The 20,888-nt window shown below is 42.8% G+C and overlaps 1 protein-coding gene across 2 annotated transcripts; it reads left to right on the plus strand.

Moving 5' to 3' along the window:
* The first annotated feature begins 2,305 nt into the window (after window positions 1-2,305).
* On the plus strand, window positions 2,306-9,672 carry LOC104523763 (PRELI domain containing protein 3A). Of its 2 annotated transcripts, none has more exons than XM_029084617.1 (5): window positions 2,306-2,467; window positions 2,881-2,970; window positions 3,780-3,850; window positions 3,945-4,047; window positions 9,559-9,672. In XM_029084617.1, exons 1-5 carry the CDS (start codon window positions 2,330-2,332, stop codon window positions 9,670-9,672), a joined length of 516 nt encoding a protein of 171 aa, XP_028940450.1. In that variant the 5' UTR covers window positions 2,306-2,329. The 2 variants fall into 2 exon arrangements, with proteins under 2 accessions (XP_028940450.1, XP_028940451.1); XM_029084618.1 differs by lacking the exon at window positions 9,559-9,672 and adding an exon at window positions 5,809-5,862.
* Window positions 9,673-20,888: the final 11,216 nt, after the last annotated feature.

The raw sequence follows: 20,888 nt of genomic DNA on the forward strand, positions 1-20,888 counted from the left end.
GGGGTGGGCTGGGGACAGTCCCCGGCGGTGCGGCAGCGCTGCCCCGCTGCCCAGCCTCCATCGCCTCAAGCTTCTCCGTGCGAGGGCTTCTCCCAGCTGCGTTCCCACGGGGCAGTGGTGGAGCTGGCCCGACCGCGGAACGGCTCCAGAAAGACGTGGGCATTAAAGGAAAAATGGCTTTCACACTGTCAAAACAAACCCCCAGACAAAACCAGACTACTGACGTACTTGACGATACATTCCAAGAGGTATGGACAGAGGGACTGCCTCTCTTCCCTTAGCCATCAGATACTCTCACAGAGATGCCTGACAGACAGCGTGACAGCTGAGCATGTTTTCTTACCATCAGCCCTTTTCTGCATCAAACGTATTTTGAACATGGTTCTGGTCATCCAGTTGCGTTTTTGTATAACGAGGGAACCATGGGCAAAAGTATCTACAGGTACGTAACACTTGCTCAAGCTGTAGCAGGGAGCTGACCTGGAGGACGCAGCAGTTCCCGTGCAGCTCTTAAAATGCCACTGATAACTCATCTGTTACAGGTTTCTCAAAAAATCTTGAGACCTGAAGAGAACACTAGAGGTGATGGTTCTTAAAATATTTACCATATATCTCACATGTGCAGTTTTAAACTTCTTTAACTACATTAACACAACTGAATTAATTATGCTGACCTAGGTATTAGGTGATCAACTTTAACATTAGTCTGGTGTAAGTAAACTGTAATTTCTAATACGAAATGGCAGGTAGAAGCTAGTAAAAGCTGCTTGTGTATGGCATAACTTCTGAGTTTGAGATTAATATCTGTCACCTGGGAAACACAGAATCAGGTTTTATTTGGCGTTTTCTCATCAAGATCTGTATTGGAACACCCTCATCCGTAATGTGCGCGGGTGCAGATAGTTCAGTTCAAGGGTTAATAAAATACTGTTGTGCCTTATCAGATCTCTGACTCTTAAAAGTCCTTCAAGGACACTTAACAGAAATTTGACCTTTTCAGTTTGTGTATTGTCTGTTGATTATGATGTATAGTCACTGAAGATAACAAGGAATGGTCTTCCAGCTCTCCTCCTGATTTAGGAATTGAACGTTCTGGTTTTTGTGCTTGCACTGATAAAGCTAAAAGACCTTTTCTTCCTCTTCTTGTTGGAAAAAGAACTTATCTTTCCAAGCTTCTGTTTGTTCTGGTGGTGGTATACTGTTGATGCCCTTCTTTACTGGTCTATTTTAAGACTAAAAGTAGTGTCCTTAGAAATCAAATCTATTTAGGGCCCTGAGTGCAACTCTTAGGTACAAGTTGGCACTCCTAAGCTGCCTTAAGTTAGGTATCAATAGTTGAATTTTTAAGGGTAGCTTTAAAGGTTACAGTTTTTTCATTCCAGATCTATCAGTTATTCTGAATACAGGAATCATTGCTTAGGGACAGAATTTCTGTATTGGATCAAGTCCATGATTTATCTACCCTCCTCTTGTTTCAGAAAAAACATGTATGAAGTCCCATAACAAGAGCCGAGTGGACAGCCTGTCCTCCTGTAGTGGGGCTGCTCTGATCTCCGAGTTTGACATTATAAAAGGTTGTTTCATAAAACCAGTTCTGTATTGAGAAGAGTATCCATAAATGTAATTCCTGCTAACAAACTGCTGGAAGCAGTAGTACAGGTGCAGACTTAAGGCAGTGAGCTGATCTGGTTTTTGAAAATCTGTTTCTTTATTTTGAACTCCCTGATTTTCTTTACTTGAATTAAATTTCACTTTGCTTTTTTGCTATAGGAAGAAACAGAAGCTAATAATGTTTTTCATTTATTTGGTGTGCTTGGAAAACTTTGTGTTGGAGTGGACTTCTGGAGATCATCTAATCCAGCCCCCTTCTCAAAGCAGGGCTAACTTAAATGTTAGGTCAGGTTGCTCTTCCCGGTTGAGTTCTGAAATGGATCGAGATTCAGCAACCTCTGTGGACAGCTGCCCTGTCATTGTGGGTGTGGATTCCACAGCTAACTGGAATGCCACCTGAAGCAATTTGTGACTGTTGCCCCTTGCCCTCATTTCTGTTAGTCTTGGGTTAATAATTCCTTTCTTCACTCTGGAGAAAGGATTATTATTTTTTTTCCCCCTTTTTCCATATCAATACTTTATTAGTGCCTTTCCAAGCAGCACTGGATTCTGGAGGGACTTGTGAGAGCTACGAAATTGTACAGCACATTCCTTATTACACAAGCTAGAGCCCTAATGTAGTGTTGTCTGAATACTTGCAATTAAATACAAACTAGCCCCAAATATTGTTTCCTCTTCTTTTTACAGACACCCCTGGGATACAGTGATCAAAGCTGCTATGAGAAAGTACCCCAACCCAATGAATCCATCTGTGGTAGGAGTAGATGTCCTCGACAGAAGCCTTGATAACCAGGGGAGGCTGCATAGTCACCGTCTTCTCAGCACAGAGTGGGGATTGCCCAGTATTGTAAAAGCGGTACGCTTTCGCAGAGTTAATGGCTTATCGAGGCTGTGATGCATTTTTATGTCATCCTGCAAACTGAAGCTGAATTCAAAGTAAAAGCTTAATTTATAGGAAATATCATCCACAAATATCACATAAGCTGTACTTAGTCAGAATATGTTGTAAGCTTTACTATGCCTGTAGTGTGTGTATGTCTGTACATGCCTTCCAGACTGGTCTGTGTCATGCTATATGACTGACACAACCTACCAGGATGTAGCCTTGCCACTGATCTCACTGATCTGGTATCTGTGAATTGCTTTATTTATTTATTACTAAGAACTTGACATTTCTGTGTTTCAGGATTTTTTTTGTTATTTGTTTGTTTGTTTAATTTTAGCACTTAACTTTTTTATTTTTTAATTTTTTTATTTCTTCACTTTCAGATTTTAGGAACAAGCAGAACTCTGACTTACATTGAGGAACATTCTGTAGTAGATCCAGTGGAAAAAAAGATGGAGCTTTGCTCAACTAATGTGAGTGGTAGTTTAAAAAGTTTCTGGTAATTAGTTCTGGAGACTAGCTGCTTTGCTCTTAACATTTAGATTAGAAATGTGTTTGTGTCTTTCATCAGGAGGTGGCAATTTCCACATCTTAGTTGGCTCTTTTTTTTTTTCCTTCTCCTTCCCACAACTAGGGAGCTTTAAATACTTTGGGATCAAACATTTGTGATTCTGTTTTTAATGTAAGATTATTATTTCTCAGAATGCATGTGAAATAGTTAGACTTAGAGATTAATAACTTGTTCTACATTGCACTGCCATTTACACCAACAGTTTTAATTTGAAATGCCTTTTTTCACAGAATGTAAATGAAGTATTAGGATATATTTTGGTATCCTGGGAACTCGTAACAATCAGATTTAGAGTAGAGTTGTCTGTAGGAGAGCCTTGTCTTTGTACAAGAGGCATTGTCTTTCTTGAGTATTAATTTTCTGTACACTCCAAATAGTATTATGGTGGTCTTGGTCTTGAAGAGCCTCTCTGAATTGCATTCCATAAATCAGATGACTCTACATTCAGAGAAAATGAATGGAAAGCTGTTTGTGCTTTGTACCATGTACCACTATATCAATCAACTTAGATTGGTATAATTAGATACAGGATGGGAGAAGATGCATCACCCTTTATAGGTCTTTTTACTGACTATGTTCTGGGTTTTACATTCTGTATACACTGCTTTGTCTCTGACATTAAATTGAGCGTTCTACTATTGAGCAGTACTGTTGATAACAGGAAAATGAAAGGCAGGAAGTGAGGATTTCAGCTCTTTCTTTCTTTTTAAGATTACTCTCACAAACTTGGTGTCTGTGGATGAGAGACTGGTTTACACACCTCATCCTGAAAACCCTGAAAAGTAAGTAAGGATATTTATGTGCTTCTTTGTCTATAGGAGACGTTATGTTAGTCCAGTTCAGTTTAGGTACTAACTCTTCTTTATTCTCTTACAGAACGGTGCTAACTCAAGAAGCAATTATTACTGTTAAAGGCATTAGCTTGAGCAGTTATCTGGAAAGCTTAATGGCAAACACAATATCTTCTAATGCCAGAAAGGTACATCTTTATTCTGTTTTCTCCCTCTCTCCCCCTTTACCTTTCTTTTTGTTGAAATAGTAATTGTCAATCATGTGTGCTGAATACTATATTTAATTTCTCTAAACTTTGTGCACAGTTTCAACTGATTTTTGTAGGACCTCAGGAATTAGAACATAATTTCCCAAAGTATGAAAAGGTTTTGTTACTAAATCTTCGTTTTTCAACTAGAATTGCACATCAGAACAAACAAACCTGTATGTGTACAGTTACACATAGTGTTGTACAGATACTATTAGTTGGGGTTTGTTTGTATGTTTTCCCAAAGCACCTTTTTAAACACTAACGTCATATTTCCTGGAGTTAGTGCTAGGAGTGACTATAACTTCCTTTTCAGCCTTTATAATCTGGATTTAGCAGTTAATGCAAGCATATTTTCTATGCCACTTTGTCAGTTGTTCCAGTTCCTATCCATTATTGAGCTGTCTCCTTCCCTTTGGCTTTTGTGAGGTAGCGTAAGCAGAGGCATACTCTTTGAAGAGATGGAACTATGCTGGCTTTTGTAAGTAACACTACACCAGCTCCTCTCTCTTGTGCTTGCTTTTTCCACTTGGCTTGCAGCCATGGAGCTGTGCTTCAGCACAGGCAGAGCTATGGGAGTGCTTATTCTTGGGCACTTTGTCCTGTCCTTTGGGGAAGGTGGGAAAGGAATGGATTTGCTAGAGAAGCGCAGACATCGCTGCCTAACAGCAGGATGAGTGCACCTGAAATTTGAGTTTGTGCTCTGCATTGCTGGAGAGGTTCAGCACAGTGGGAATCTGGCCCAGGTAACTCCTACTAGACCAGAGAGCCTGTGCTTTGGCCAGCCCTTTGTCCTTGTAAGAGATGTTGCTTGACAGGCAAGTGTAAGCCAACTTGACAGGGGGCATTGGCTAACTAGGTCAGAGAAGGGAAAGCCTTCTTTTCCTCACTCCTGTGTGCTTCTCCAAAAATAAGAAGAAAACAGGTTAAAATCAGGGGATGGGGAAGGAGTAATGGGTAATTTCTAGACACTGAAGAGTAACTTTAACTAGCTGTGAGTGCTCTCTGTGTTTGAAAGTCATAAATGGAATGTATTTCAGTTAAATTACTCTTCTGTTCTGATCCAGTTTCCGTTTAAAAGTCTGTGTGGGACATATATTCTTGAAAGAGAAGTCCAAACCCTGGCTCAAAACTATACTTCAGGCTGCCTCAGAGGTAGCAAAGCACTATCTAGTTGGAATGGCCAGATCAACTAGGCACACGTAAAAGTGCTGGCTGAATTCCTCTTGTCCCATTTGTGTGTCCCTGTTGAACTCAGAGAGAGTGTAAATATTTCTTGGTACCTATGCAGACATTGCCTGTGTGAGAGCTCGATTTCTTTTAAAGGTTGTTCTTCTATTTTGCCATTTTCAACGACTGCAATGGCTCACGAGCTTCTTCCAAATCAAAAAGACCTTCTTGTCCTTTGTGATTCACTGAAGAGTCTCTTCAGAGATGCTAAACTTGGCAGGAATTTGTACTTGCTGTTACTGGCCCTTTCTTTGCTACCCAGTAGCCTACTCTGCCATTACTAGCTCTTTTCACATGCTGTGCCTCTGTGTTCTTAGCATCCCTCTTAAACGTCATGAAAGTCACTGAAAAATGTTTTGTTGTACTGAGATTTTGCTCTGAGGTGGAGGTGGCAGATGACGCGTTATTATTTTTAATGACTATGGAAAAATCATTTGCCATGTGTTGTAAATCTTTTCTGTGTTACTCCAGGGGTGGGATGCTATTGAGTGGATAATTCAAAATTCTGAAAGCGCTCTAAGCTAGCAGTTCTCCACATCTGCAGTTTGTACTAACTAGTGGTAATGCCAGCATTCTTCTTCTTGGTACAGCACTTCAGCTTTCTATCAAATATGTGCATGGATTGTTGTCATGTGACATTCATAAATTAACCCGCATGTATGTTTTCTATACATTGCATACAGGAATGGCAAACATGTTCATTACATTGCAGTTGGAGAGGGTGAGAGTAGGTGAGATCTAGACTGGATCAGTTAACCTGTGCTTATGCTACAGGACAACCAGCTTGCTGCAGCCACATCTCGTGCCACAGCATTGCTTGTGGTTTGACAGTCGAATGATGACTGCAGATAACTGGGCGTGTGAATGAGTGCCTTCACCAAGTGTTTGATCTGGTCCTAGTATCTGTGATTTCAGTATGTAAAACTGGTGCCTGAAGAAATTAATAAATCAATTAGTGACTGGAATTGGCATTATAAAAAAAAAGAAACAGAATTTGTACTCTTAGGATATAAAATTGATTTCTTGAAACAGATTGCCTGACGGGGTAATCTTTTGCAGAGTGAAATTGTATTTGCTTTCCTTATACCTGAGGAATATTGTTGCCTTTCTGTGAACTTCTGTGGGAATCTGTACAAAGCCTGAAGCTGTCAGAATGTGGGACTGTTGGTGTTCTTCATTGGTCTTGTAGTTTTACTCATTTTGGTAGTGGCGTGCCCCTTAAGCAATGTGACTATGAAAAAATCTGACTTCAGGGTTGAGAGAACTGAGTGTACTTGCCTCTGTGATACCTCTGTGCAGATTGTTTTCCTTCCACTAGTCAGTGTAGCCTGGCTCTGTCATTCCTGTATCGGCTTATGCTTCAACTAATAAGATCCCTTAAAAAAAAAAAAAAAAAGAAAACATCATTTGCGCTGCTTCTCCTAGTTAAGAGTGTAGGGTTTTTACACTGTTTACTTTTGAGATCAGTGTATGTCATGAGTGTTTGCTTTTACGTTCTCATTCCCCTAAGCTTTTATGTTCTTCTGGAAAACATCAACTACAAAGGCTCAGCATTTATCAGTCACTTAAGCTCTACCAGCAAATTCTTCATATGCAGCGTTTGGTCTGCCAAACATGTCATACTGCTAACATATGCAATAAAAACTAATATAATATGCATGCTTGGTTATGAATGTGCTTGCTTAATGACTTACTACAGAATTTGTTGTACAGTATGAAACTTTATAGATCAATCCTCTGTCAGATTTTTTTGAGTAACTGGGTATTTCTACAGTACTTGGAGGCTTTGCATCTGGTTGAGATTTGTAACTTCGTTTCCTGTGCAGAATATTCCTAAAGTCTTCCCAGTATCATGAGTTTATTCTTAGGTGCAAAATACAGCATATAGTGTATGCAAGTCTAAGGAGACACACAGACCTGTGTAGTCTCAGAAACTGAAGGCAGTATCTTGGTGCTCCAGTTGAATGTAATGGATTTTTTTATTTTATCTTATCAACAGATATATCAACTAAAACACTATGACCTGGTTGTTTCATAGTCAGGGCCTGAGAAGAATCTCAGTATTTTTCTGTGAAGCACTTTCTATGTGAAAGGTGTTTGACTTCCTGACAAGTCATCTTTGTGCACTTGGACACATACAACATCTAAGCTACTGCTCTCTTAGTCAGTTCTCTGTGCCCGTGTCACCTAAGAGAGGACATTTTAACCTGACTTGTAAATATCCAAATGCGTGCTTACTGAAAGATGATTCCCCGTCTCTCCCCCCGCTTTGTTCCTTTCTGAGCGCTCGGCTGGTTCATGGCTAGTTACAGCTTGTCGTTATGCAGTAGCCTACTCCTGTCTGTGTGCTTTTATCTGTGCTTTGCTGGTGTTCTCAGGTCTTGCACAGGATGTAGGGATGGTGGAAGTTATCACCTGATGAAGCACAGTCAATTTGGTGCTGAAATGGAAGGAACTCAGAAGTTAAACCGTACTCTTCTAAGGACCTCTTTCAGCAACTCGTACTTAATTGGAGTATTCAAATTATGAACAATTTAAATCATGCTTTCTTGAACATTGTTAGTATTTTTTAGAGGCATATCTTGAACTAAGTTAACTTAAACATATTAGTACTTAAGGTAACTCTGGGTAGAGCTGGGTCCCCCTTTCTGAGCTCTGGCCAAGAGCTGATACGTGGACGGTTTTCTCATTTTGAGGACTGGCTGCCAGTGCAGACGTAGCAATTGGTGTTTATTCTGTCGGTGTCTGTAATATGAAAAACCTGAAGAGAAACAGAGTCAGCCCTTCACTGAACTTAGTGAGGGTCTTCAGATAAATATGCTCTTATTTATAGTAAAACTTTATTTCTTTTAATAGGTTACACTTTGCAGCCTGAAATTGAGCTTTTGATATTATTCCAGAGTAATGTTTCTAGCCGTCCCCAAAAAAATCCTTCAAGAGTATGTGTGGTTTTGTTTTGACTTTTTTTTTTGAGGGTTTCAAAGCTGTTTATGCAGGTTCATGCTTAGTTGTTTATAAAGGACAACATCAAGTTCTCGCCATTTTGAGGTTTGTCACCTGTACTGCACGCAACAAAAATAATCCATCTTAGTTCAGCACAAAAGCCCGTGTGTGTGTGGATGGCTGTTCCCCTTCTTTCCCTCAATCTCTGCAGAGGGCTTGAACACTGACACTGGCTCTTCTGAAGATTTAGGACTTCCTGGGTCCAGACCCTTTGTCTCCAGAACTCCTCTAGACTTGGTCAGAGCCATGTGGCTCCCAGTTACCGCTCTGCACTGGTTTGTACTTCTCATTCGGGTAATAGAGGTGAATGTCTCGTGGCTTCTCTTAAAGTGACAAAAGGCCAGGTGTTTTCCTGGTCTGATCCCACCTACTTGTTTTGGCAAAAGCTGTCCTTCTGAGATTGTGGAGCTCTAAAATCTTGCACTTCTGTTTACTTAAAGTGCTTCTCTTTATTTTCTTGGCTTCATTGTGTGGCTGCATGTTCATCTTGTGGTTATTGGGGTGCAGCTGCTACAGAGTCTTTTTAAGGCAGAGGGTTTTTGACATGCTCATTTCGCTGGATTCCCCAGCTCTTACTAAAGCATTGGCTGTCAGTGCCTAGCTTCTGAGAACTGAACAGAGAAGGATTGTACCTTGATATAAAAGGTGTGACTGTAGTCTCTCCATTAGTCTGGTTTATATGCTGAAAAATTGCTGTGCATGAGGACAGAACTCTGTGTGAGTCCATCTCTGAACTCTTGCTAGAGGTCAAATCAATTAGGTGCTACATCAAAGAGCAGTTGGAAGACTTGCCTTAATTCGTCCTGGATCTTCTCAAAAACTGTCCGTATAACTTGGCTAATGAATCTGAGAACAGTATCTCAACTTTGCCATAAATTTGCTGATACTCTTTGGGTGGTGGGAGCAGCAAACAGTAAAAACATCAATACTCTTACATAAGGAAGCTTCACTGCTGAATTAGGCTTTTGCCTAGGTGGGCTACTGGGAGCTTACACCAGTATTGCATTTACTTCTTGCTTATGGGTGAAGCAAATGCCTTTGCAGTGAAGTTTCCATAAGAAGATGCTCAGAAATTATCGATATAATCTGGTGTCAAACTGTGCAGGACATGGAATTAATTTTAAAACAAGTCTTATGTCTGACAGAGGAAAAACTATAGAAACATGAGCAGTGTTGTTGTATCTGTTCTGATCCTAAATTCTAGTATTTTCCTGGCAGGGTCGGGATGCCCTGGAGTGGGTGATCAGCAAACTAAACACAGAATTGGAGGAGTTGAAGTCAACCCGTGAGGGCATGAAACCAGCCATGGCAGCAGCGTCAACAGAAAAGTAAAACCAAAAATAGCAAGAAACCGACAGAAAAATTTTATTCTGGAGACTGCTTTGTAGATTCCCCTTCCAAGGCTGATCTACAGAGGTTTTATATATTTATAAGAACATTGGATCAGCGGAAAAGTCAGCTCATCCGACATCTCCACAGCAGTTCCTGTTGCCTACTGAAGATTAAATTGACCTCCTGCAGATGCTCTTTTCATTTAAACAATTTACTTTTAACACTGGAAACAAAACATACAGCACATTTAAAACTGCCTAAATGTGCCTTTTATAACAAGATAGAGAGTATATTATATTTACACCGTCTTGGTTTTTTGTACTCAAGCTTGGGAAGAATGCATACGTGGTATTAAGGGTTTTCCATGTGAGTGGTTGTTCTGTCAAGGGCTGATAGGTGGTAGAGCACCGAATTTGTCTGTTTTGTAATCTGGTAGTGTCTTACAGCCATTTAAAGGGAATTACATGAGTCAGAGTATGATACTGTAGAATTAGATACCCGTCTAAAGGATCATCCCAAAAAGCTAGGACTTACATTTGTGGTACTAACATTTCCTGTGTTGTTTAAATGTGCTGCCTGAACATGACACACAGATACTTACCTTTTAGATGTTTGTATCCAAACAAAGATAAAGTTTCTATTGATGTTAATAGCCTAAAACATTTTTTTGGTGGGGAGAAGGGTATAATTTATTTTCATATTTATTAACTTGCCCTAGTCTCTCCCCTCCCTCTGATGAGAGGAGTAGTAATTCCTGGAAGGTGCTGGGAAATATTTCTCTTCTTTATCTCTAAGAAGGGTACTTGTGGGCCACTTGAATGAAGAGAGTGTGCTGTTCTGCTGGTCCTTGCTCTTCACATCATGTCTTAACTGAGTGAGAGAGTGATGCAATAACCAGAAGAGTTGAAATGAGAAATAAACAGGAAATTTGAAATCCAGAGGGTAAGGTTTCATGAACATGTACTATCCTGCCCTGAATGGAGAAAACCAGAGTACAAGAAAAACAAATGGACTTTCCTTTTTGAGTGCTTTCTACTAACTACTGACTACCGGTGTAACTGATTTTTTTCAGCACTTTTCCGCACTGGTACGAAATGATTTTAGAATCATTTTAAATCTTCTCATTATCTAGAAAAATACTCTGGTAAGTGCAGAAATTGCTTCCTATAAAACATGCATAAATATATACTGGTAACACTCCTAGCCTTGTCTGATGTTCACAGCACTTTTGTATTTGGTCCAGGTGTAGTGTATGTTTCTTAGACAGCCCCCTGTTAGGGCATTTTAACTTATTTTTTGGTATACACACAAAGTGAAATAAATGTTGCGAAGATGTTTAGTTACTGAAGTGGCAAGCTTGTGTTTAGGAAGCTGTTGAAGAGCATGAGTAGCTTCTAAAAGAACTAGAAGAATAAAATGTTGGTCACTGTTTTGATCTGGTAATTTTAAAGTGTCTGTAGCTTAAGGGAAATTTCAGTGCTTGTATTCTCTTTAGTTTGAAAGGGAACATTAATTTGGGTATAACTAGTCTTGCTAAATTACATGATCCTAATGAATAAACTTGATTTTAAAATATTTTATGTTTATGTTAGTTAAAAGCAATTAAATTAATAGCTAACATTTACAATGTTCTTCTTCTATGGACCTAAAGCCTTTCTTGTTTTGCAACAGAAACTTAGAGCTTAAAGTCTGATAGCAACTCCTTCCAGAAGATGGGCGGGATAGCTGCGGGGCAGGTCAGTTGCCGCGCTCGGAGGGGTGGTGCCGCTTCCTGGATACGGAATGCAGAGGCTGTTGTAGCTGCTGGTGTCACGCTGCTGGGAAGGGCCGAGCTCGGCAGACAGAAGGAAAAGATGAGTAAGTGTCTGTGCGTGTGGAAACCTGTACTAGAGCGTTTCCACGCACGCCTAAAGGAGATGGTAACGTAACTGTTGGGGGGTAGAAGAGTCTTTGCAGTGGTTCATGTAGCGCTTTGGTTTGGAAGAAGAATTGTCTAAAGCTGTTTCTTGCATCAGGTTGAAGTAATTGCTTAGTGTTGTCTAAGCTGATGGACTTGTGTATAGCATCTTCTAGCACTAGCTGGTGTCCCAGAAAAGTCACCACAGGCTCCTCTATTCTGCCTAGGGCCGAACTCCTGCCACACCTTAGGGTCAGTGCATTGGATTTCTGCAGGACTGTCTTTGCACCCTGTTTCCTTCTTCCAGAAAAATGTATTTGCCTGCTTGTGTTGCAGCATCTCCTTTCTGTTTCATTCCCCACCGGTTTCGGGCTGTGTCCTCTCCACATTTCATGCTACTTGGGAACGATACGGCAGGGTGTTTGGTTTTCCCATCTGTCTGCTGCTGCACTCGCCATGGATCAGCACCTTGCCTGCTTGTGCTCAGTCCTTCTGCTTCTCTGTAGGCTGAATGGGGCTGGGGAAGCTCTGGGTAGGAAAAAGACTAATTTCTTCCAGAGGCCATTTCCATCAGCCAGCTGCCTCTCTCCACTGCCAGACAGTGCTGCTGCTGCTACCTTGTCTTTAGGGTGGGTGACCCTTGTGCACCTCTGGGCTCATTGGTCTTCCTGTGAGTGCTCATTTTTGCCGGTGTGTGCAAAGGACCTTGCAGGCAGCGGTCACACTGGGACCAGGCAGGGTCCAGTGTTTAGCAGATGAAGTGATTCTCAATTTTCCGTAAGCTCTCCTGGACACTCACTCTTCTGCTTTCTGCCTGTCTAGTTTGCATATGGGGCTCCCACCCTTCTTCTTCCTTGACCATGTGACTCTTCTCCGTGGGATCTGATGGGGTCTGCAGCGGTATGTTCAGCCCTGGTGTGCTTAACACTGTTTTCCAAGCACTCCATTTCCTGCCCCGGTTCTGTCACTGTTACAGGCCGAGCTGGCCCTTGGGGCAAGAAAACCCCCTACCCTTGGGATCGCTTATCTTGGTCCTTCCCTAGGGAAACTCCCCCACCTCTGTTTACTGGAAATGCTTAAAAAATATTTCCAGAGTGAGTTTTATATGTCATGTGCATTGACCGAGGTGTCTGTCAAAGTCAGAAAGCCACATGTGAGGGAAGTGCTAGGCCACTTGCAGGAGCAGGGAGGTGTAGGTTTTTGGACTGGTGCAGAAACAGCTGGGTATGTAGGAGGAAAAAAAATTATAAAGCAGAAAAGGCATTAAGTCAACACTCATTAGCTTGGAAGGATGTTGATGTGCTGGGGACTAGGGAGAAGAAAGCTCAGCACTTGTGACCACGCTGATTAATGGGCAGCGAGTGCCATTTTGAATAAGGATTCTGCACTTTGAGAGTTGAAAGTCGAGTTGGAGTTTTGTGTTTTGGGGGGGGAAGGTTGTTTGCTGCTGTTGTTCAGGCCACTGAGGGTTGTGGTTCAGTGTTTCTCGGCCGTTAGGTTGCAATTCAAGGGAAAAGGAGTAGGGGGGTGTCTGTTTGTAGGGAGGTGGTTTGGTTTTTAGAACCTGTGGGGTCTCCAGAGCGGGTAGAAGTGGGGCTGCTCCCCCTGCCTGGTAACTAGAGCTGCAGCGCACACTCCTGCTGTGGAGGATGGAGCTGGGGATAGCCGGGTCCTGACTGCGGGGGGAGCGGTGAGGGCAGAGGGCAGCGCTGGTTGCCAGAGCGTGGCAAACTGGGACTGGGCGCCTGGCTCTTGGCCATGAAGCAGAAGATGTAGAAGGTACCAAACTTGAGGTAAACTCTGGTTTCTGGCTGGTGTCTGTTTTTCATGCTAGCGCAGACAGCGTGTTAGCAACAAAAGGCATTACCTTAGAACAGCGTAATCACAGGGTCTTGTGTGTAGTTGGTTTTGCGTAACTATCTTTCTTTTTTTTTTTCCTCTTTCTTCTCTTTTTTCCTCTTTCTTTTATTTTCTGATTTGCCTTTGTGCCAGTGTGAGTCCTCCACACTCCGCTGTACTCCTTTTCCCCCATCAGGCCAGCAGCCACGGTGGGGTAAGGGTCATATTTGTAGGGAAAACAGGCAAGTTGCACTGATGTTGAAGGACTTGCTTAACTCAAGTAAAGGCACTGAACCGCAGGGCTTGGCACCTCTCCGGAATTGATGTGTAGCACACAGCAGGCATTGATATATGTAACAATGTAATACAGCAGCACAGAGTAAGGTGGCCAGTGACATTCCTTGATGTGACACTTTCCATTTAAATCTCCAGGTGGAGCAGTGGGTAACACCTTTCCTATTCTTGCATCTTTCTAGATTGTAAGCTGTGAAGGGCAGGACTCTGTCAAGTGTCTGTGTACACTATGGTGCTATCTTAAATAAATGACATCCTCAGTTTAAAAACCACTTCTGGGTGTAACTGCTGTAATACATTTGTTGTTTTTCAGAAAAAGCTGCAGAAAAATAGTTTGCATGAGTCTGTGCTGGGTGAGCAGCAGGACCCAGTACCAGGCTCCCTGGAGCTCGCTGTAAGGCACACATCCTACTTGTCAAAAGCTCTTCTGTGCCTGAACTGGTAACTCCATTGGGGTCTGGCAGCTGCTTCATTTTGCAGTAAAATGGGAAAGAGTCATCTAAAATGATTAGGCTTGACTGGTAAATAACCCCTTACTTATTTATCTAATAAACTGTCTTCTTACTCCCCTAACACTACGGGTTATGGGCTGGTGTTTTAATCACAGCTCCAGGAGGCAGGTCGTGCTTCTGCTATGAATATGTTCGATGAAAAGGCATTTTTGTGAAGCACAAGTCCTGTCCTCTTAATTTTTCCACAGCTGAGGTGATTGAGGTGTGATTCTTACTTTACTGGAAGACATCTGCAAGTGAAATCATCAGTAAAGGGTTCCTCATTCGGGGCCCTGCTGGTACAATCCTTCCTCTTCTTCCTCTTGTATAAGTTAAAATCTGCAGCAGCCAGGGTTCAGGGCTCTACCTGACCAAACAGCCGTGGAGCATGCCCTTACCCGCCCTGCTGTGTGAGAGACACAATGCTCCCTGGCTGTAAGTTAGCTGAAGAAAGTGAGAGCAAGGCAGTGCCATTTTAAAGAACTTTTTATTAGTAACGCATAAACAAGAAATTGCATGTCAGTACCACATAACATGGAAACAAGCAGAAGACAATTAATTCTATTGCCTTTCCCTGTTAGAGCTGATGCCCCAGCTGTACCTGAAGCCGCACAGATGGTACATGCGCTGTGACAGCACAGAAGCAGAAGTTTGAAGGGGAAGGGTTTGTGCTTTAGACCTGTTTTATGTCCAAAAAGTGCATCTTCATTCTGAGATTTTCTTTCTTCCTTTATTAAAGGATGGGGTTGGGGGGGTGGACAGCTCAAATACACTCCTCACCATATCTTCGTTTGCTTTCTAAGTCACAGGCACTGTAACCACCAGCCCCTTCAGCAGAAACGTGCCCATCTTAAATGTCTAAGCCAAAGTGGAGCCTTGGGCTCTATTTCCACCAGGCTTTGGAAGCCAGATGTCTGCAGAAGTTGCTTCAACTTGTGTCCTTTAATTGTAGATTTAGCAGCCCCTCAAATCCCATTTAACAATCCCACACTGCAATGGTTGGCCTAGAGCCTGTCCTAAAAAAGCCGAAGCATTGCTGGCTCCTGCTGTTGAGCACTGACCTTGACTCTGGTTTCAGAAACGCCTGGAGAACCTATAGCTTAATGTAAACACTACAACTGCATGGGAGGCACCAAGAGTGTATTTTTTTCATACTGAATGCTCACTTTTTTTGCACTCACAAAGTTTTTAAAATCAAATTGGTTAATAAGCAAACAGCTCTTTTCCACCAGTGACTGCACATTAAGTAGCCTGGCACCTCTAAACACTTACCTGCTTAAAAATATGTATTTCTTTATTAGCTACAGAAGCGTCTATGGCTTCCTCTAGCCTTGTTCTACAAAAACTGTCTTGGCGACCTCTGCAGAGTGCAGCAGCTTCTGTCGTTATTTCGGGACGCGGAGCCCAGGCTACCTGCGAATCTGGCACTCAGGTCAGCCAGGCACTGCCCCTGCAGAACAGCCCAACCAGAGGAGAAACAGCAGAGCTACTGCGGTTCAGTTCAGTGCAAATAAACAAGCAAAGCTACCTCTACATCACACTCGCTCTGTCTATTGGACAGCTCTTTAGCTCCATCTCCTGATTAAGCCCTATGACAGTTGTTGAGCTCAGACCACCACGGTAAAATTCATTCATAAATCTTTGCTTGTCAAAGTGTGTGAAGTTTCAACTATCTGGAACCTGGTGCACCTGGAAGTGGTGCTAAGTGCTTTAAGTACCAAAAACTGATGGAAACTTGCAGTGTGGGATCCTGTTAGTTCTGACACTGAGCACTTGATCTCTGTCAGCAGCTCTAAAAACTCTTTAAAACAGTTGTAACCACGTTGTAGTCCCTGTTTTTGCAGATGGGGACCCTGGGGCACAGAAGGGCTCTCAGCTTGTGCCAGGTCAACTGAGCAACAAGAGCAGCTCTGGGATTTTTCAACGTCAGGCCAAGAACGCAGGGAGGGCCATGGGCTCCCTCCGCTCTGGGCTGCGGGCGCAGGACTCTTATCAAGCTGCTGTGAGGACAACGCTTATGAACTTACACTTGGGTGTCAGGACGTGGGTTCTGTGTCTTTGTGCATCACAGCAGACTGTGCTAATGCCCCTCTCTGGTTGTCCTCCTACCGGGAGATTTTGGTGAAGAGTAATTTCAGGAATGCAAAAAATTTGAAACACAGGAGTAAAAATCAGACAGAAACAACAGAACAGATCTTTATAGCTGGAATCAGTATTCATAAACATTCTCAGACTGACCTGAAGATACATACATACAAAAGAAGAAGAAATAAACCAGAGCATCTCCAAGTTATCAACATGGAAATACTATAAAATTTCATGGTAACATCAACATAATCCGTATGCTGTAGCACCAGAGTGTGCAGCTGCAGCACCTTTCCCTCATGCCTGTGTGCTGTCACTGTTTCACAGATGAGACTGAGCTGGTAAGACAGACATTCCTAAAAGATGCACAGAGCTGCTGGATGAGGTAAAGCATGAAGGCAGCAATCAGGAGTCTAAAGTGGGAGCTTGTAAATTAGTTTTAACCTATACAGCATGCAGCCAGTAACTGCCCATGGAAGCTGATGCTGAACTTGCCTGGGGAAAAACGGGAGCCTGAAAGAGAAGAGAACAATGTACTAGTTGTGATAAAAATGTTCTCTCCACTTCTGGTTTAAATACTAAAAGTAATCACAAAAACCTGCCGGCATTTCTCTCCCAAAGATGAGGGATGGAGATTTCCCAAAGCCTGGTGACCACGCAGGACACACGCGCCTCAGCTCCACAGTCAGTGTTGGAAGTAGCAACACGATGGTAACAGAGGGAGTTGGCTGGAAGTGATCACTACGTGCCAGTCACATCACTGGGGTTACACCAGCAGTTTTATTGCTATTCTGAGAGTACTTTGACATGTTTCCATCCCTTCATGCAGCCCAGCCAGTGTTCAGCTGTTACTCGGTCATTTTCATTAACAATTCTTTGCCAAAATAAATGTCTGGCTATTCTTATGAAACTGTAAAAGCATGAAAAAGAAAAGGAGAGAGAAAACCTTTACATCTGCTTCCACATGAATAATTAACACAGACAAAGGCTATAATGGAAAGGCATTTTATTTCTGCCAGGTAACACCCCTCCCTGTATAAGGGGAGTAATAGGGAAAGGGGAAAACCAACAAACCCCCAAAACACTATTGTCACCATGAACATTTGAAACTTCGGGCTTTAGACAAGTGAGAGCTGCAGCAAAGGCCTGCTCGCTTCCTCCATTGCTGCCGTGAGGCACAGCTGGTTTTGAGCTCTCCACAACCAGGCTGACATACGAAACAACAAGGCCGATGCTGCCAGTGGCATTTCTAACTCCTTAGGTCTCCTGGGATATATTTAAACAAACCTTGGGCATATTAATAAAGCTAAAAAAAAAATTAAATCTTTTTAAAATTCATGTAAGGGAGCTGACTGTGCTAGTCCTGCCTGTTTTTCAGCAGTAATTCACTCTAAAATGCCTGTGGAGTGCAAACTGTATTAGGGGGCTGACAGCATTAACTCTAATAAAGATAATAGCCAACACACATATAAATAAGACTCATTTCCTTTTTAAAACATCATGGGAAAGTCAATTCCCGTTGCATGATTGATGGAGACTTCCTAAATATTAATAAATATATTACACATATTTACAAGCTTCTGATTCCATCCTCTGACGCCAATGTGAGGTTCAGACCGTAAGGAGGAGGAGCTGGGCAGCACCGCAGGGTACGCAGGCAAATGGCTGCAGTGGATTTGGGATGCTAACGCAAGCTGCGAGATGGAAAGCTAAAAATAGCCCACTCTGCAGAGATCCAGGCATCAGAGCTCCTCAGGCTTTGCGTGACAAACCAGCCCACCGCTTTTTCTTTTGTGGAATGAAATGCCAGGATAATGCGGAGCAACTGTGGTGGAGAGGAAGGGATGGGAGGGAAGGGGGAGGCAGCCCTCCGCACCGCATTTTCTGGAACTTGCCACAATGTGTGTCAGCAGCCTGGAGGGTTTTTTCCAGGAAAAAAGGGAGGTGTCCATGCCCTGCCCCACAGCAGCTCTGCGTGAGCAACATGGAGCGGTTTGTACAACCACCGTGGTGGTGTTCAGTGTTTGTGCCCTTGCCCTGCCCAGCGCAGCAGAGCCTGGCCCCAGCCAAGGGCTGCTGGGCATCCCGGGAAGGCAACGGCTGGATCCCCAGGATCCGCTGCTTCCCCAGAGCCGCCCCAGGCACTGCCAAGGTAGAGAAGGGCACAGGTGTCCCGTGAGGGACACGCTTCCCTTCGCACATTCAGGAGTTACCTCATCCTTGATCCTGTTGCTCTGCAATGTCCTAAATCCCTCTCAAAGGGGAAAATAAACGTGCTGGATACCCGGCACCTCAGGGGCTTGAGGACGCCAGGGACAAGGACTGCGAGCAGAGGACTGAGCAATTGTAACATGTGGCTGGGGCATTTCCAAGAGAAAATAACGAGAACAGCAACAGGGGAGATGCAAAGTGAGATTTCCTGCATTTCTTTCAGTCTAGTTTTCCTGATGCACTGTGCAGCGAACACGTGGCCTGGTTTTGGCACAGAAACAAGAAAAAGTGCTGATGTGACTGAGATCAGGCGACCCTTCCAGCAACAGCAGATCTTTCAAATCGGTCTGCCTGTGCTGCTCACCTCCTGCAACCCGACATCCTCAACTCATGCCAGTACTCTAGGTGCTTTAACATGCCAGACCCTTCTCCAGAGGTACCCTGAGGACCATGACAGCTGATCCTACACGAGACACCTACGAGGGAGAGTTAGCCTTGAGCCCTACTTTTTCTGTTTGCATTGGTTCAGAAGAAATTAAAAACATTATCTCTGTAAGCCCTGCATATGCAAAAATTCTCATTTTTCCATGGGGGTTTTTAAAGAACAGGAAGGATGGATGAGTCCCTGGGAAGGTTTAAGGAGACTTTGTCATGTGCTTTTCAAATCAACTTAAAAGATACGCGTGGCTGCTCTGAAGGCTGCAATGTAACACGCAAATGCGCTTTGAAGGAGAAGCCGTGTTCCCCTGGGCAGCAGGAGGCAGCCCGCAGTGGGACCGGAGCCCAGTGACCGCATGGGAGCCAACCACCCCTGGTGCCCCACGGCCTCCTCACCGTGTCCTACCAGGGCTAGTGGGGCCCTCTGCCTGCTCTTGGGCTTTTCAATGCACAAGATATGGACAGGAGAATCTGTTTTGATTAATACATCTTTAAAATCATGTTATGGAAATCCAGTCCCAGCTACTTTGGAGCAGTTCTGAGGTATCTCTCATTAATCCGAAGTATAGAAATGTTAATAAATAGATCTGAAACTTTTCTGCTATGTCATTCTATAATACACTGCTATATAGATATTAAATATGCCTCAGGGTATTAAAAATTTTATGAAAAAGTTACAGTAGTTGATTTTCAAGTATTAATAACTTGGCTACGTTAGCTTGTTTTTAAATACCAAAATGACCTGGCCCCAAATTACTGACTAAACTCTGGCTATGCCTGAATTTAAAAAAAGTATTTTGAATATTAAAAAAAGTGCAAAAAAGCATGACATGTCAGTTAGCATCGTGACATTGCTGGAACTTCTAAACAACTAGTCTAGCACTCTTTCATGAGCGACTTAAAAAGGGAAAAAGAATGAAAAAAAGATTAAAGGAAAAAAAAAAAAAAAGATTGCTCCCAATCTGAGACAGCACTGTCCCAAATTTCAGAAGAACACAAATTTTTACAGCCAAGTTATAAACCCCAGAAAAAATGGGGTTATCAGTGAATATGCTGCCAGACAGAACTATAGCAGTATTTGGGTGCTCCATTATAATACAAATGTACACCTTGCCCACCATTTTCTCTGAGTAACCATGAGAACAACTTTACAGGTATTCAGTTAAAATTAGAAGCCTCCCTTATTTCCTGTCCTCCCTATAAACTGTACAACTCTGTCTACTACTAAAATTCACTGCTACTAGTAGACATCATCATCATACATTCAAGATAGAAAGTAGACTACTAAAACCTGCTCTGGAGACACTTAGAAGTACACTAAGGCTTAAAAAGTACAGCAGCTCGGGGGAATGGCCAAGCACATGGGCGAAGAGCTTCGTCATATATTCTGCCCTAAGACACAGACATTGTAGAGTCCCGTGCTGAACCCTGATCTCAGAGCAATCGAAACAGTTCCAAGAAAGACGGTCTTGACCACAGTCACTCACACTCGGTGTCTGGTGTGCGGTACCACCCTTTGCTGTTTCAACTAGGACGTGAGCATTACTAGGGTGGTCATGCCAGTATGACTTACTGTTTGCTACTGCGCTAACACTGACACTTGGTTACATTTGGTTCTCCATTAAACATATGTTTTCAGCTCATCTCCTGAAAAATGATCCAAAGCATGGTTAAAAAAAGATTGAAAGCAAGAAAAGGCTTTCTAGTTTCAACGCACACATATGAAAGAGGCAACAATTTCAAACTATTGATTTTCTTCCAGTGCGAGCAGCTGACCCGTTGCGTTATCATTCTGCACCAATCTAAACAGCGTTCTGCATCTCTGGTAGGGAACCCTGTGATCTACGACAAATTCAAGCCAGTCAAGCAAAACAAAGCAACGGAATGATAATCCAGTTTCAGCAACCTTGCTCATGGATGATGACCTCATGAAGACAAAAGCAAAGAAAAAGGCACAAGGC

The sequence above is a fragment of the Antrostomus carolinensis genome, unplaced genomic scaffold, assembly GCF_000700745.2.
Source record: "Antrostomus carolinensis isolate BGI_N321 unplaced genomic scaffold, ASM70074v2 scaffold26104, whole genome shotgun sequence".
In the NCBI taxonomy this organism is placed as follows: Eukaryota; Metazoa; Chordata; class Aves; order Caprimulgiformes; family Caprimulgidae; genus Antrostomus; species Antrostomus carolinensis.

What these genes read in the sequence shown, in the direction of transcription:
- LOC104523763 (XM_029084617.1), top strand. Translation starts at nt 2,330, where the DNA reads ATGAGAAAGTACCCCAACCCAATGAATCCATCTGTGGTAGGAGTAGAT. An exon ending in CATCCTGAAAACCCTGAAAA is followed by an intron (nt 3,851 to 3,944) that starts GTAAGTAAGGAT and finishes ATTCTCTTACAG; the next exon opens with AACGGTGCTAACTCAAGAAG. An exon ending in TATCTTCTAATGCCAGAAAG is followed by an intron (nt 4,048 to 9,558) that starts GTACATCTTTAT and finishes TTTTCCTGGCAG; the next exon opens with GGTCGGGATGCCCTGGAGTG.